This window comes from Trachymyrmex septentrionalis, unplaced genomic scaffold (assembly GCF_001594115.1).
Source record: "Trachymyrmex septentrionalis isolate Tsep2-gDNA-1 unplaced genomic scaffold, Tsep1.0 scaffold69, whole genome shotgun sequence".
In the NCBI taxonomy this organism is placed as follows: Eukaryota; Metazoa; Arthropoda; class Insecta; order Hymenoptera; family Formicidae; genus Trachymyrmex; species Trachymyrmex septentrionalis.
The window spans coordinates 1,014,068-1,030,015 of NW_017305873.1; the positions used below are offsets into that span (position 1 = coordinate 1,014,068).

Consider the following 15,948-nt stretch of genomic DNA (forward strand, 5'->3'; position numbering starts at 1 on the left):
ATTGTTAAGTATAAATATTTATCTTATTGAACTATATGAATTTTAATATGTATATATATATAATATATATATAAAGTATAAAAATGAATATTTTATACACATATATATAAAATATTAATTTTTATACGGAAAAAGTGATTGGAATTAAAAATAAATTTCTAATTCCCAGTCACTTTTTACAGAGAGTCCATACACACCTGATACATCCTTAAATCCTAAATTACTAAAATAATGATGCATAGCTATATGTATCTCTCTCATACATTATCTTCAGGATTGATATTTTAAAAAGTTAATGGACTTTTATCCCCGAGAGATAATGTCATGAGAACTACAGTAGTGGAGAATTAAAGTCAATATATGATTCCTACTTTATGTGAAACTATATTAAAGAATTCTTTGATGTCACTTTTACCGCTAATAGCGTATATTAATCCAATATGCTGTACGTAATTTAGCGTATATTAATTCAATATGTACGTAATTTAGTGTCACTTTCAATATCCATATCTAATACAGAATATTCCGTCTTCTTTCAATCAATAAAATATAGAATGAGAGATCAAGAACATTTAAATTATACGATATTTAGACATTTGGTGGACGAGAAGCTGAAAAATCGAAAATTAATATTCTTGATTGCAGGAGATCAAGGTCTATAAGAAGCGATGGCTGATCCTCACACTCTTTGTGGTGTACAGCGCTAGCAATGCTATGCAATGGATTGAATATAGTATTATTACGAACATTGTAGCGAAATATTATAACGTCTCGGATTATGTAGTGGACATGACGAGTATGATATACATGATAACGTATATACCATTGATATTCCCTGCCAGTTATCTGCTTGATAATTTCGTAAGTAATAATTGCGTTAACGATAGGATAGAATGAACGGAAAATCTGAAAAACCCGTCGTATATTCTCTTAAAGTATATTCCAAAACGTCTTCTCCGAGAAAAACTTTCCTCGAAATATTTAATACTCGAAATATATACTATAGTATATAATCTTTCTTGGAAAGGGCGTTTTGGAATGTATTCTTAACTATGAATTTTTTTCTCATTCAATTTTCGAAAGTATCAGAAAGCGGCAGTCATCTGCCGGAAAAATTGCATCACTTAATTTTCGTAGATTTGAATGGTAAATTACAATGACAATTAAAAAAAATCGCGTGGTTTATATTAAGAATGTTACAGAATCTTATGCCACTGATATAATGTATTCTATTAATAATAGCAATAATAGATAATAATTTTTACCGTCAATTTCTATTTATTGTTTAATATTTGCCTAGACATAAAGTCCCCAAAATCGGGACATAAGACATTTATTTGAATCGGAGTAATCATTTAATTTTTTACGGAAACGATCACTTGGGGCATTTTTATACTTTAATTAAAATCACTATTACTAACAATATATTGTATATTATTTATTGTTTTGCAAATTATTAGTATTTGAGAACATTATGGATTTAATCACAATTTTTTGAAAAAAATAAGTAGAAATAAAAAAATATTTAACGAAGTAAGCTGTATGAGTTTAGATAGTTTATTATAATGATATTTCTAAAAAAATAAAAATTTTAATTAATAGTGCTTTTTTATTACGTGTTTTCAATGAAAAAATTAATTAAAAAATAGTTATTAAAAAAGAAAAAATATGTTAAACAAATATAAAAAAATTTTTCATAAAAAATTTTTTTATGGATATTTTTTACAATTTATATTTTTTGCTGCTAGAGTAAAAAAAAGTATTATTCTCAGGTGAAGAATATCTTAATAAAAATCTTTTAAAAAACGTCTTATGATTCGATTTTAGACTTTGCGTTGACTGGATGTGTAATATTACTGCTCATTAAATTGACGAATATATGGAAGAATGTACGGGATTTTAGGGTCTCAGATGGACGGTGATCGTCGGAGCATTTGGTACCGCCATAGGTTCCTGGTTAAAAGTTTTTAGCGTAGCCCCCGATCGCTTTTGGATCACATTTTGCGGTCAAACTGTGGTAGCAATTAGCCAAACCTGTATTTTGTCCATTCCTGCTCGGTTGGCCGCGGTATGGTTTGGAGACAACGAAGTCAGTCGAGCTTGTGGCATTGGTGTCTTCGGTAACCAGGTAATCAAATATCTTTGTGTATCATTAATCTTATTATAATATATCTAAGATAGAACTTATATTCATATTCTAAGAGAAAGCTTGGGAATTTCGATCTGACATTTCATTCTCGAATCAAGTTCTTTTGTTAGATTAGACATTTCTCGAATAAATTAAATCGTAATGTAAGCAACGTGAAATATGATAATTATATATTATTTGTTGATTATTATTAATTATATTTTCTATTTTTTGGGGTAGTGTAAGAATTTAATTTTGCACCGGTATACATTGAGAGAAAAATATTTGGTACTTGTGACTATATATATTTGCATGGTAAAATAATTATAGTTAGGAACTCCAATTTTATATTTATTACTGTTATAATACAAAGACCCTAATAATAAAGTTCAGGCATAAGCGATTTTATCAAAATCCTATAAGAGAACTTAAAGGTATATGTACTTTCTCTTTATATATACTATGTATCTCATTCTAACTTATACTATCTCATTTTGTAATCTTAATTAAAGTTATAAATTGAGACAGTATAAGTATAACAGTATACAGTATAAGTTATTATTAAAATGAGATGATATGTATATAAGAAAGAAGTATATATTTCTCTCTCGTAAGGTTTTGACAAAATCGTTCGTAGTCAGAATTTGTTATAGAATTTCTGTTATAATATTAGTAATAACTAATAATAATATGTTATAATAGGAATTAGACTGATAAAAATAAATTGATTAAGAAAAATAATCCTATTTTCGAATTTTTTAATTCAATAAATCTAATCAGTGCGCAGTTTATGAAAACTGAAAATTGTATTTGCGAAAATTTGCATGTAGAAATATTATTAAGTATCAAGATCCGTTTCGTCTGAAAAGGATTATTTATTTTAATTGAATAATCATAGTTATAGTTCTATCTAAAAATATATTGGCACTGAAAAAAAACTATAAATTGCAATCATTTTTCTCTCACTGTACGTTTTGAATTTACTATCTGTTATCTTCGTGCAAATATTTTCATAAGGATAATATGTGAAACAAGCAGTAACACATCAACCGTCCGCAACGTGCTAAACTTTATGATGCACGTGAATTATTTAATCCACATAATAAAATCGCTTTAATTATCCGAATCAAAACGCAAGATAACATAATATCGTAATTTGGTAACAGGTCAAATTTGACTTTTTTTAATACCCATGGTATTAATTATTTTGTATCTCTTCTCTCGATTGCGCGAATATGAAATACTAATAATTCAATATTATATAAAATAAGATTATAATATAATAATCCCATCTCTTGTTATTATGTTCAAATTTATTACATATCTGCGTGCAACAATTTCCATTTCTATTGAACGTATAATTCAATCTGATGATTTAATTTTATATAATTTTGATGGAAAGGTCATAATGTAAATGTTTAAGAATTTATTGAAAAACTTATTTTTCCATTTAAATTTTTATTGATGTTATTATAACTAAACTTATAATGCTGGCGTGGCGGCTAAACTCTGACGAGATCTCTGTTTTACTAATTAAGTAAATGCGACTTACACACGTACTGTTTATAATACAAACATATGATTTATGAGACATCGATACGTATCATACATCAATTATACGCCTACATGTATACATATAGTGACATGTACGTAAACTTAACAGCAAAATTGTATTCAGTATTGGATTGTCAAATGTATGAGATGAATGAGCCGATGGTGATTCAAAATAATACAATGGTGGTACTTGATGTCATGACTTGTGTTATGATATTTCGTTTTTTGATTTACTAAATACGGTTGCAATATTTTAACATTGGTTCATCTATGCATTGGATGATTACAATCTAAACATAAAGTTGTTGTAAAGTTTATGCACATTTGTCAATCTAGGAATATTTTAACAAAAAATAATTTTTATTTAATTTTTTTTATTTTCGAAATACTGCATTTTTATATACATACAATTAACTTATTTATATATATTCTTCTTATTACAATTACAATAATACATTGGATATTATAATATTCTTGAAAACGCATACACTGGCAGGGTGTCGACGGGACTCGAACGTAAGATCTCTAGGGTGGTAACCCAACTACGCTAACGCTGAGCTATATTTCCTTTGTCATTCGTCCCGATCATGTGTCACGAGAGACTCGAGAGAGTCAAACAATAGTTGCTTTCCATTTACACACAAGTGACACCAAGTCCTGAAGTGAGCTGAGTATTTCATACTCAGATTATTGACGTCATTACTTACTTACTTTGGTAAAAGGTTATTACATGGCAATACAGATTCATAATCTCACTTTTAAAGTGAGTTCACAAGATTCAGTAAAGCATATAATCTCATGATAATCTAGCTAGCTAGATCATTATTATATATCTGATAAAAAATTTGAAAATTATTAGGCACTATTATATTACGTTAAAGTTTAATTGTAATTTTTTTTATTTTTCCTGTTTTCGCATAAAACAAATCAGAACCAAATGTACAGCATGTGTATTTCAAGGAAAAGGAATTTTAATTCTGTGAAATCAATACAAAGTATATCTCGTAACAAAATGGTATTTTTATCAGTAAAACAGGCGACTTCATCCCCTTAATCTAATTCTATATAATTCTAATGGAAATATGTCATCGTCTTGAAATTTTTTGATCCTCAGAAAGAAGATTTATGCAAACTTGTTTCTTGAGTTGAATACCTGCTATTATTATGTAAGGCCCAATTTTTCATCAAACGTCGATGTGTGACGGCACTTGTTATTTAAAAAACATAAGAGGAAGCACTCGACATCGCCAACACATGTCATATGCGTGCGGACAATGAGAATAGATCTCGCATACGGAACAACGGAAGTGACAGTCTGGAGTACTCACTGATCGACGAGTAGGGTGCCTCGAGAGATTTAAATTGCGACGTGATTAGGTGGGAAACCGAGTCAAAGTGGGCACCCACGTTTAATTTCGCTACCTCGACAGACGAACGACCATGTCGTGCATAGAGAGGAGCGGCTGATGGCAGGAAGGGGTGTCAGGGGGGAGGGGCTCACTCTACGTCGCGAGGGATTCAATTACTCCAAGGTGCTGTAGACTGCCGCTATCATTTTATCAGCCATCGCGGTCGCACTTTATCGAAGAATCTATCGCGCTTTAATTGCACTGATTTCGTAATATGATGAAACGGAAGATCAATCTGATGCATTTTACAACCGCGATTGCGTGTCATAATCGCAGGTCTGTAATTGATAAAAATCCTGGCTGATTCCAGAATCCAGAATTTTCAGATAAGAGAAACGATGGCTTGACCTCGTCTCTTCTATCTCTCTTACCTTTAATCTTCCGGAGCTACAGACTTCAAAGTCTGTAATACAATTACTGACGCTGGATCTGTGAAACTTATTTCATTTATTATAAGTGGAAATTAGACTGATAAGAATAAATCAATAAGAGAAAGAATCTTATTTTTGGAAACGGATCTTGGTGCTTAATAATATTTATATGTAAAAATTCATATTTTAGTTCTACAAATTACAATACGCGCTGATTCGGTTTGTTAAACTTGAAATCTAATCATAAACTAAACTTGGAAATAATCATAACAAATGACAATGCCTTGTATAAATATCATTATTACAATTGACGATGTAATTTGTGATGTTATTTTTAGCATTTTATGATTGCGTTTCAAGTCCAACGAACAGAATCAGCGCGCAATATATGGTATTAAAAAATATATTTACAAATTTGCTTATGTGTGGATATTATTAATCACCAAAGCTGCTTCGACCGAAAATAAGATGTTTTTTTCTTATTTGATTTATTTATATATATTGACTAAAAGACACTTTAAGAATTAATTTCAAGAAATCAAAATGAAGTTCAAAAGTAATCAAAATAGTCATATAAAAAAGAATATATCCTCTCTTCTGAGACACAAAATATTCTTGACATACTAATCTTATTACAACTTTATGCAGTACTAAAATAAAACGATATTAAGATTAGAGATCAATACAATTTCTATTTCCCCTTCCTCGAATTAAATAAGATTAACCTATTATCTTGAGACAAAAGTAATAAATTTAAATCTATATATTCTTACGTTTAGAATAAATCTTTATTCGATGCTATAACATATAATATTGGCGCTATATAGTATGTGTGACACAAAACTGGATATTCAAGATTATTTATTAAAAAAAATTTTCCATTTAAGAATAAAATATTCCTCTGTTAACAACAAATATGATTGTTTCTACATTGATCTTGTTTTATGATAGATCAAAGAATAATAGCGTCCAGAAATCTTTTCTATAGGCATACAAATACTAAAGCTGTGTTCTGTTTGAAAGCACATGCGCTTTAAGTTTCATTCTGTTTTTATCGCTACATACAAAAGGAATATGGAATAAAGCTTACAGTGTGAGCGTGCAAATTGAACACAGCCTAAGTTACTTTACTTAATAACTATTTCTTTAATAACTATTTCAGATTTGCAAAGCATGGAACATAAAGAATATAATTGAAAGTCCAATAGATCCACCGTCAATTCCGGAGGGTTAACTTCTAATATACTTCTAAGATGCGTTTTGCAATTATTGGAAAGATAAATATAGCAAACGTGTCTTTGTTTTCTTTTATAAATAATATTGTCCTTTTGAAGTGCGTTGCTTCATATACGGAAATTGCATGTTTTACCAGCTGACAAGGAAAATATTTCACTTCGGTAACGATTTGTAAAGATACATACGAACGCTATTTATTTAACTTCTTCGGCAAGCATACAAGTTCTATTCTCAAGGCAGATATTGTCATGCCGTACATACCGTAACTGCGTAAATAAGATAGGGCCACGTTTATAAAATTGCACTCAGGGGCTTGTGATCTTTGAGTGCTCCAATGTAACTTCCCATCTTCCCTCAATAAATACAACTTTTTTAATACATTTGCTAACTTTACAAATATATCGATGAGATACTGGTAACAATACCTCATCGATGATAAATAATGAACTAAATTTGAGTCAAATTTATATTTTTTTAGTTAAATTATTTAACTGTTTTGTTTTAGTTGCGTAATATTGTTTAAATCAACGACAAAATGAGTAGAAGTAATGATGACTTATAGAAACAATTAAAAAAATTCAAATTTGATATTTGAATTTAACAGTATAACTTATTCATTTTTTAAAGCTGCGACGCTCCTGGCGATTCAATATCTTAGGCGCTCCAGAAGTCCATAAGTAAATACATTATTGGAGTAAGATCTACGAATTTACACGGCAAACATTTCTTTTTGCCTTTTTCCTAGGGTTCAATAACAATTTTTTAGGACGTTCGTCACTTGAATTTCTGTTGCAGCTGGGTATAGCTATCGGTTTCTTATTTCCACCAATGTTAGTGCCGAACAAGGACGCCTGTGAAATCGAAAGGGGGCTTCAATGTATGTTCTATATCGTCGCGGCTATCACGTCGGTCGTACTAATCCTCATACTAATTTGTATGTGTATATAATTTTCATCGATTATACAATTTGGCAATAAAATCCCGAAGTTTAAAAAACATAATATGTGACGTACAAATCAAGATATGAGATTTGACTTCAAATATTTTTCATTAAAAAATTGTAAAATTGGAGACTAAAAGCAAAGAAAAATTGAATAGGAATAACTTTTGCAAAATTTTATTTAAAAAAATTGCTTTGTGTACTTTATATAATTATTTTGCTTACTATCATTATTTTATATATTATTATTAGTAATAATAATAATAATAATAGTTTGATTACTGTTATTATCAAAGAAAATATATTTATATTACATTTTATACTTCTTACAAACAAGAATTGATTTTGCTAATCGGGATTTATTTAATCCCTCGATTTTATCGCCAAACGGCGTATATTCTTCCACTCTTTCACTCTTAATAGAAATTGGTAATTTATAGTCTTCAAGTCGGCACCGCCTTTACCACCTAGCTCCGCTCAAGTTGTGCAAAGAGAAAAATCCGAAAGCAACAAGGACGTGAAGAAATTTTTTAATTCTCTCGCAAGGTTGTGTTCGAATCGTGGCTATCTGTTGCTTTTAATCAGTTATGGCATTAACGTCGGTATCTTTTATGCTATAAGCACCCTCCTAAATCGACTCGTCACCAAAGAATATCCAGTAAGTATTTCATTCGATAACTATAAGTACTTTACTTTCTTTTCGATTCGAATCTCGCATTTTTTTTGTAATTATGAATTCTATATTATCGTAATTGTCAATACATATATGTCTTCTTACAAAAGTTTGTATTTTTTTTCTAGAGATTACAGGCTCTGATTACGAAATGCTATTTTGAAATAAGTTTCTTGATTACATCTCTGCTTAATGAGAAATACTAACAGGTAGTGGTTATCTCCTTTTCAGAATAGTGAAGAGGATGCTGGTCGAATCGGCTTAACAATAGTTTGTGCCGGAATGGTTGGCTCTATTGTCTGCGGTATTCTATTAGACAAAACACATAAATTCTGGTGAGCAATCGGACATTATTTTATAGAATAATCGAATCATGGAATTTTACTCCAATGTTGGCAGAAGTAATTCAACTAACTTTTTCTATCAGCAAATCAAACTGATTTATAATAATTATTATAAACGTTACGTAAAACTAAGAGAAAAATATTTCATTTACTTGATATCTTATCCAATTATATTAGATCAAAGCAAATTTATCTCGATTTATTTGATGACAGAGCAAATACGTACAATCGAAAAAATGTAGACAATACTAATTTACAGGTTGACGACGGTAGGAGTGTATGTTTGTTCTTTGGTGGGTATGATAATCTTTACTTTCACACTGGACGTGAAGATATACGTTGTCTACATCACGGCTGGCATTCTAGGGTAAAGTCCAGCGACTATTTTCATTATAAGATTTTTTATTATTTAAAAATATTTTAATTTATTGGCTTGCGTCATTAAATGTCTGATTTATTATTAAACACTTTGCTCTTACTTACGGACTTTGCTCTTTGGCTGCATTTTGTTGAAAATCTTGTTAAAATTTGTTTCACTTCTTCTTTAAAAATTCACAAAATTTCTGAAAGCATGTCGAATAATTGAGCGGTTTTGACTTCAAACTCGAACTTCAATTTCGAAATTTTATATTATTTATGCGTATTATTTTTTATATTATATTATATAAATATTTTTATAGCTTTTTCATGACCGGATATCTGCCGGTCGGCTTCGAACTCGCTGCAGAATTAACGTTCCCGGAGCCCGAAGGAACATCTACTGGTCTACTGAACGCAGTCGTCCAACTGTTCGGTATCGCCTTTACTCCACTTTATCGCTACCTGCTTAACATTTGGGAAGATTTTTGGGCAAATATTGCGCTGTGCTGCATTCTTGCAGTTGGCGTTTTGCTTACAACTTTTATACCGAACGATCTAAGACGTCAAAAAGCGAAGGCTTGACAGTTTGAACAGTCACCTAGCCAGTAATGAGCTACAGTCTTTGATAAGCTTCTGTAGTTCGAAGGAGTAGTTTTTGTCTCGACAATACTTCCCATAAACCTATTATCCTAGTTCAATTGGGTCTTAACTTATTCCCGAATATATACTGTGTGCCAGAACTACCATTTCTCTGAGCCACGTATGTATTCATCCGAAAAAGGTATACCTTTTTTGAAATTAAATGGATTAATAGAGGCCCTGAAGGAATAATCAGATAGTATAATAGGCGTTTATCTCGTAGGGACTTCTAAATTTTTACTGTAATAGAAACAGATTTAACACTTAGTGCGCCTAAGTGCCAAAATGCCTAATGTTGAGAGTTTGTAGAAAGATGTAAAGAAATAGACCAATATTTTTATGGAAAAATTGATAACTGAATTTTTAGAAAAAAGATGGTACAATTTGCTTTAAGAGATGACAAGAAAGCTATATACATACAATATATATGTGTAGAGATATATTTTTGTCGTCATTGCTATTAGATTTAGAAACAAAGTGGTCTAACAAATATATGTACAAACGACGAAGAAAAGTAAAAATCGTCGGAAAATTCTCGATCCTGTTGTTAGTTGAACTTAATCTCAGGTAAGCGGTAGTATTTAAACGGTATTGTGTAGTAATTAACTCTGAAAATCAGCGAATTGAGAATAAATTATAATACTAAATAATAACACTGTTCAACAGTCAAATTCTCTCCGATAATATATTTTCCAAAGATTTTTTGCGCTGAACACGATGATGGAGAAATGTGCACTTCGGAGAGAAAAAAATAATTTTTTTGTTGGACAGTGTAATTACAAAAATATTATGAAATTAATTTCGTCGTCTGTGACAACTATTGACAATAATCTATGAACTTTTATCATTTTCCATTTTCTTAAACCTTCGGTGCTATTCTATATCGTTTTGTTACGCATTTACCATATATTGTATCTTTATTAATAACAAAAGTGTAGCAAAGCTTAGCGCAACGAGTAGTTGCGTAAGTAGTTGCGTAAGTAAAAAAAAAACAGATATGCACTGGGTGTCAAAAGGTTAAATTCCTATATTTTGTAATATAGGAATTCAACGAATGATAATTAAGAAATATATGTACATACATAAATTTCTTAATCCTGAATATATTAAAATATATTGAAGCAAATTCATTGTTGAATAATAGCTATTTATATACGTAAATACATAGTCATGAATCCATACAAAATGTTGGGTAGATACTACCGCAATAGACAAGAGATGTAGTAATTAAAAGTGATAAGTGTAATGACAGTGATTGTTCAAGTTATAGCTTTATATTGCGGTAATAAATGAATGTTATATTAATACGTAATAAATAGAAACAACTGTTTCAATAATGAATTAATTCCATCTCTATTATCGCGATATTAATAATTATGATTATAGAAGGCGATTCGTAATATTGTGACATGTGATTTTATTACCGCAAGCTTACCGTTCCTTGTATACTATATCTACAATGTGCCTATGTGTTTGAACCATTGTCATTCACGTGAAATTCTATTTTTTAAATGCTTGATTGTTCGCCTTGTGATAAAAAGTTATTTAATATATGTACCATATTTATATTATTTTCCTGTTTCGAATAATATGTATATTTTTTCAAAAGATGAACATTTTATTAGGATGTGTACAGCTATTTATAAAAACCTCAGTTAGCCATAGCGTTCCTTTATATAGATATTATATTCATACATAAATATTAAATGTTTTAAAAATGAAGTTACCGTAGCATTAAGAAAACGTAAAATCACGCTCTAAAATTTGTGTTCATGTCGCGTGTATTATTAATTTGATTTCAGGTTTTAAAAATAAAAGCGTAGAAGTATTTACATTATGCAATGTTAAATATGCTTTTTAAAACCGTACGAGCAAATAACTATTTAAATCACAGACACAATCCTGAAGGCTGCCGCTTTCGAATCAGACAAATAAATTGTCTTCCAATGTGATGTTTCTTCATTATATTTTCTTAGACCATTTATTGTGTGTTCCTACAAAGTTGTTCGATTTTATAAATAAAATGTTAAAATAACAATAATTATATCGTATAATCATTAAGCTGTATCGCAAGAAATATCAACCTTTATAAATACGTATATAAAGTATATACTAGATATTTTAATCTTAAGATAAATGATTTCTTATAATATTTTATATTATTTTCAGGTAATGAGATGTTGAAGACTTATTATATCACCATTGAGGTGTACTTTTATTTAAGAAAGTTTCTATCAACTTACAATTGTTTAAATATTGTGTTCTCCGTAACATAATGTATGCGCGATGTATACGAGATGAAGTTTTATCATATATTACATTGATTTGAATGAGATATTATGATTGAATGCGTGTTTGCATATTTATTTAAATAGAACTTTTTAAACGTGACGAATGTAAAAAGTGTTCCACTCAAAAGTACGAAATTACGAATAACAAAGATAAAAAATTCAAACAAAAGTATATTTTTTACATTTGTATTATTTATCACAAACGTATTTAATATTTATTCAATGAGTTTCTTCATCCTAAAGAAGCGCCGGAAGTAGAAAAGTTGCCAAGTGGACAAACCGAAGAGGATACATATCGAGAATAAACTGAAGTATAATACTCGAGTGTTTGTGGCCTCTGAAACAAAAAAAAGGATCATTGAATATTAAACTGTTTACAAGTACTTAATTATCAATTTAATTATGACATTTCATTATTAATTTATAATTTAAATTTGCAATTTGATCATATAATTCGAAATTATAATTTTCTATAACAAAATTATTTTCTTTCATTATTTACTAAAAAAAAAATTTTTTTACCATTTGTGTCTCTCATTTCTTCTTCGTTCTTGCGCATTCTTGCAAAGTCTTGCACTATCGCCTCGGACAAGTCTTCCAACCGTTTCAATTCCACTTCTACTGGTTTCAACTTGGCTGCTTCACCGATCTGTCGAAGAAGATAATAATTTTTACCGGAAAGCGGCGACATCCTCGACGAAAAAACCTTAGCGATTCGTTAGTATTGCGTATTACAATTGATACAAATGAATTACAAAAAACGCAACTACTACAAAATAAAAGCCAAATAACGGATAGTTTCTTTGCGTGTATGTGTTTTACACAGAGCGAAAAAAGATATTAAATAATGTGGTATACAATATCTGATTGCAGTAGTTCTAATTTTTAAGTGAAATTAACTAATCACATTAAATACTTTATCATAAACTCCTTTATTTTTAAAAATCTTGTCTCTAACACAAAAAAATCGCACAATTTTCGCTAAAAAATATTTAAGTAATAATACCGAATATTTTGACTCACATTTTCTCAAAACCTTTTAGAAAAATAAAGAGATAAATAAACAGATCTCAGCTACAGGAAAAAGCATTTAGTAATGTTATATGACTTAATTAATATTTCATGTTTTATTGAGTATTATTGAGGAAGAACTGAAACTATATAGAATTGAAATATTCGGTATTAAAATGTGTCAATTATTATGTTGCTGTTATGTGGATATTAACATGTTTTTAAGAAATCTAACGATACAAAATGCTTTATGTTAAAAAAATGTCCAAATAAATAATTTTTATCGCAATATAAATTCAAGTCAAAAAATATATAGTCAATTTTACAACCAAATATAATTAATGTGTTCGCGTGAATAAAATAAATTTCAAAAATTCTTGCCGTTAACGGAACATCCGCGAATAAAAGCATGCACAAATTAATATAACTGCGTTGCGCTCTAATAGCTCAGTTCTAAGGCTGCCAATGTACAAGTATGTGATTTGTGATAAAACACATGCCAACGAGAACACAATATCGAAAAAACTCTACTTTACCAACTGCACCGCGGAAACAAGCCACATATAAAAAGAAAGTAAACAAAGTAATGTCAGATAGTTTCTCTCGATCTCCGCGTTATATATTGAATAATAATTCCTTTTTTTTTTTGTAAAAGAATAGATATTTGTAATGATGCGAACTTACGCCTTCGTAACTCTTTGCTTCAATGCCGCGTTTTGTAATCAGCGTAACTTCTTGCCTGATACCACGCTGATCTGAAATAATTTTCGTATCAAATTTAGCTAAAACATTTTCTTACATTTTATATAATAATTCTTCCTTTAGATAATTCTTTAAATATATATGTATTTCTTGTAGCAATTTAATTAAATTATATATCATGAAAACAAGTTATAAAGTTAAAAATGGAGTATACGTACGATTTGGAACGCGCGAAATGAAACATATCTCAAAAGTATCATAAGTTTCTGTTACAAAAGAGAATTTCAACAGTTTCCCATGGGGAATGTCCTCCTTTTGAGACAATATATGTCCTTTCGAATCCTGAATCTGTAAGAAGTAGAAAAAATCATTGATATAACATTAATAGTTCTTTTTAGTTTCTTGCAAGGCTCATCCTACTTCTTTTTCCTTTCACATTGGAGAGAAAAAAACAAAAGAATTGTGAGAAGAACAAGAAATTTAGCTAATGTCCATTTCTACAAATGTAGATTGACTCTCAGTTCAATTGATTCTTTAATCTCTTAGTTCTTAAGCCAGATCTACAATGAATTGATAATCTATAATCTATAGTCAGTGAGTCGAAAGCGAGTGTGAAGGATAATTGATGAAAAAAAGTGAATTTGAAGGATAATTGGCGAGTCAGAATTGGTCAAAATCAGTAAATCGGTATAAAGGTTAGCCAGAAATCTATCGGCTATTAACTTGTTATATATCCAAAGCTAGAAAAAAATGAAAAATAAGTTGATTCGAGATCAAAGTTAACCTTCACTGGTGAAAATGGACATAAAAAGACAAGACCTAATATTTAATACGATTTTAGGAGAAAAGCAAACAATAAATTTTATTATCATAGCTGTTATCAAATCGCACAGCTGTTATCAAACTGCAAAATATTAAGTAATGTTTGACGCTCTTGCAGAAATATTTCGGCAAAGGATGAATGAAAAATTGTTAATCTACTTACCACATAATTCGCCTTCTGACCCATCGCCTCGGATACCTCGTACTCGCCTGTGACAAGTACATTTGCGTGAACCTCCTCCTTTAGACACTTGTGACTATTGGGCTCCAGGAAGAACATGATGCCATGAACCTGAGCGACTAGGAGGATCGCCAGGAAGGCTTTTACGTGAGCCTGAATCATTTTGCTCATTTGGCTCAACAATACTCTGAAAAGAGATGTTGTTCCGTGTCACCAAAAAGAAGTTCCACGCTCACATAACATCCACAGCATCACGACATTCACGATGAGGTGGCAGCCACATTGGCCATTAAATACTAAGAATAAGTCAGAAAGGAAGATGACTTTGTCGAGGAGATTTTAGAATATAATTATCGACAAAATCAAAATCGAAAATTATAAACGCGATCCAATTAGAAAGGCTGCGTTCAGCAGAACACAACAATTTTGCAACAGTTTTATAATTGCCTGTTGAGATAGGACTATTCTTTTAAATCCAATAATATAATCCAATCAGCGCGAAGAAAACTTCCAACTTCCAGTTGCAAAATAAATGTTCTGCTGAAGACAAACTTTTGGGAATAAAAAAATTAACAGTAATCCAAGAAATAAAATAAATAGTATGTTAAATCAAAATTGAAATTAATCTTATATTAATGAAACTAGATTTTAGAAATTCAGTGACTTTTAAAAATTTCTGAAAGTTTAGCAATTTTTCGATTTCCTTAAAATATAATTAATTTGTAATTGTAAAAAATTGATTATAAATATTAAATATGTCGCTGATCTAAGTGTTTCGCATAGTCTATGGTTCTGTCACAAGCAAGAATTTGCGGCTGCATTTACTAACCTCTTATCTCGTCTAACCTCTCAGCAGTTTCAGCAGGAGATTACGTTCGACGTGCTCTGGCGTTTGACATATGCTACTATCATCAGCATGGTCCTGTTGGAGAATGATGCGGTAACTTAATGTTGAAATTGTTCTCTCGCGTATAAACGACTAACCGACGAATTTTCGTTGCAGTTCTTAGCGGAGTTAACCAAACTCTTTGACAAGTCACGGCTTTCGGGCGCGGTATCACTCACTATTAAAAGATGTGAGTATCTTTTGTTGTCTTTTTCATTCAAAATACATGTTGCTAAAGACTGAAAGTAAAAATGACAATTCTCCAAAGATTATTAGCCTTCCATTTTTTAGCAATCTGGGTTTTTTTAACACAAACGAAATTTTACTTTTAAATTTCTTTCTCATTTTTGCTCAAATTTCAATTTTTCATTTTTTTAAGATCCAGAATAAAAAAACTTGCT

General features: G+C 30.1%; 3 protein-coding genes across 10 annotated transcripts in view; 2 read left to right on the forward strand and 1 right to left on the reverse strand.

Annotated features, from left to right (window-relative positions):
• LOC108753353 (uncharacterized MFS-type transporter C09D4.1) overlaps nt 1-10,545 on the forward strand; it is a 67,676-nt gene extending 57,131 nt beyond the window's left edge. For all 7 annotated transcript variants that reach the window (XM_018494869.1, XM_018494874.1, XM_018494873.1 and 4 more), the window contains 7 exons: nt 646-861; nt 1,904-2,128; nt 7,494-7,632; nt 8,079-8,296; nt 8,543-8,646; nt 8,915-9,022; nt 9,336-10,545. In XM_018494869.1, coding sequence (XP_018350371.1) covers nt 646-861; nt 1,904-2,128; nt 7,494-7,632; nt 8,079-8,296; nt 8,543-8,646; nt 8,915-9,022; nt 9,336-9,597 — 1,272 coding nt within the window. In that variant the 3' untranslated portion in view covers nt 9,598-10,545. The remainder of the gene's footprint in view (nt 1-645; nt 862-1,903; nt 2,129-7,493; nt 7,633-8,078; nt 8,297-8,542; nt 8,647-8,914; nt 9,023-9,335) is intronic.
• Nucleotides 10,546-11,871: 1,326 nt separating this feature from the next.
• Nucleotides 11,872-14,962, reverse strand: LOC108753328 (transmembrane emp24 domain-containing protein bai). 2 transcript variants are annotated; one of them, XM_018494816.1, is made up of 6 exons: nt 14,644-14,962; nt 13,877-14,006; nt 13,641-13,711; nt 13,493-13,495; nt 12,468-12,594; nt 11,872-12,282 (listed from the first exon to the last, which is right to left on the reverse strand). In XM_018494816.1, the coding sequence occupies exons 1-6, from the start codon at nt 14,830-14,832 to the stop codon at nt 12,161-12,163; spliced, it is 642 nt and encodes a 213-aa protein (XP_018350318.1). In that variant the 5' UTR covers nt 14,833-14,962; the 3' UTR covers nt 11,872-12,160. The 2 variants fall into 2 exon arrangements, with proteins under 2 accessions (XP_018350318.1, XP_018350319.1); XM_018494817.1 differs by lacking the exon at nt 13,493-13,495 and having other exon boundaries at nt 11,876-12,282; nt 14,644-14,961.
• Nucleotides 14,963-15,448: 486 nt separating this feature from the next.
• Nucleotides 15,449-15,948, forward strand: part of LOC108753338 (signal recognition particle 14 kDa protein) — a 1,846-nt gene continuing 1,346 nt past the window's right edge. Inside the window, exons 1-2 of the mRNA XM_018494832.1 lie at nt 15,449-15,601; nt 15,665-15,737. Of these exons, the coding sequence (XP_018350334.1) occupies nt 15,578-15,601; nt 15,665-15,737 (97 nt within the window). The 5' untranslated portion in view covers nt 15,449-15,577. The remainder of the gene's footprint in view (nt 15,602-15,664; nt 15,738-15,948) is intronic.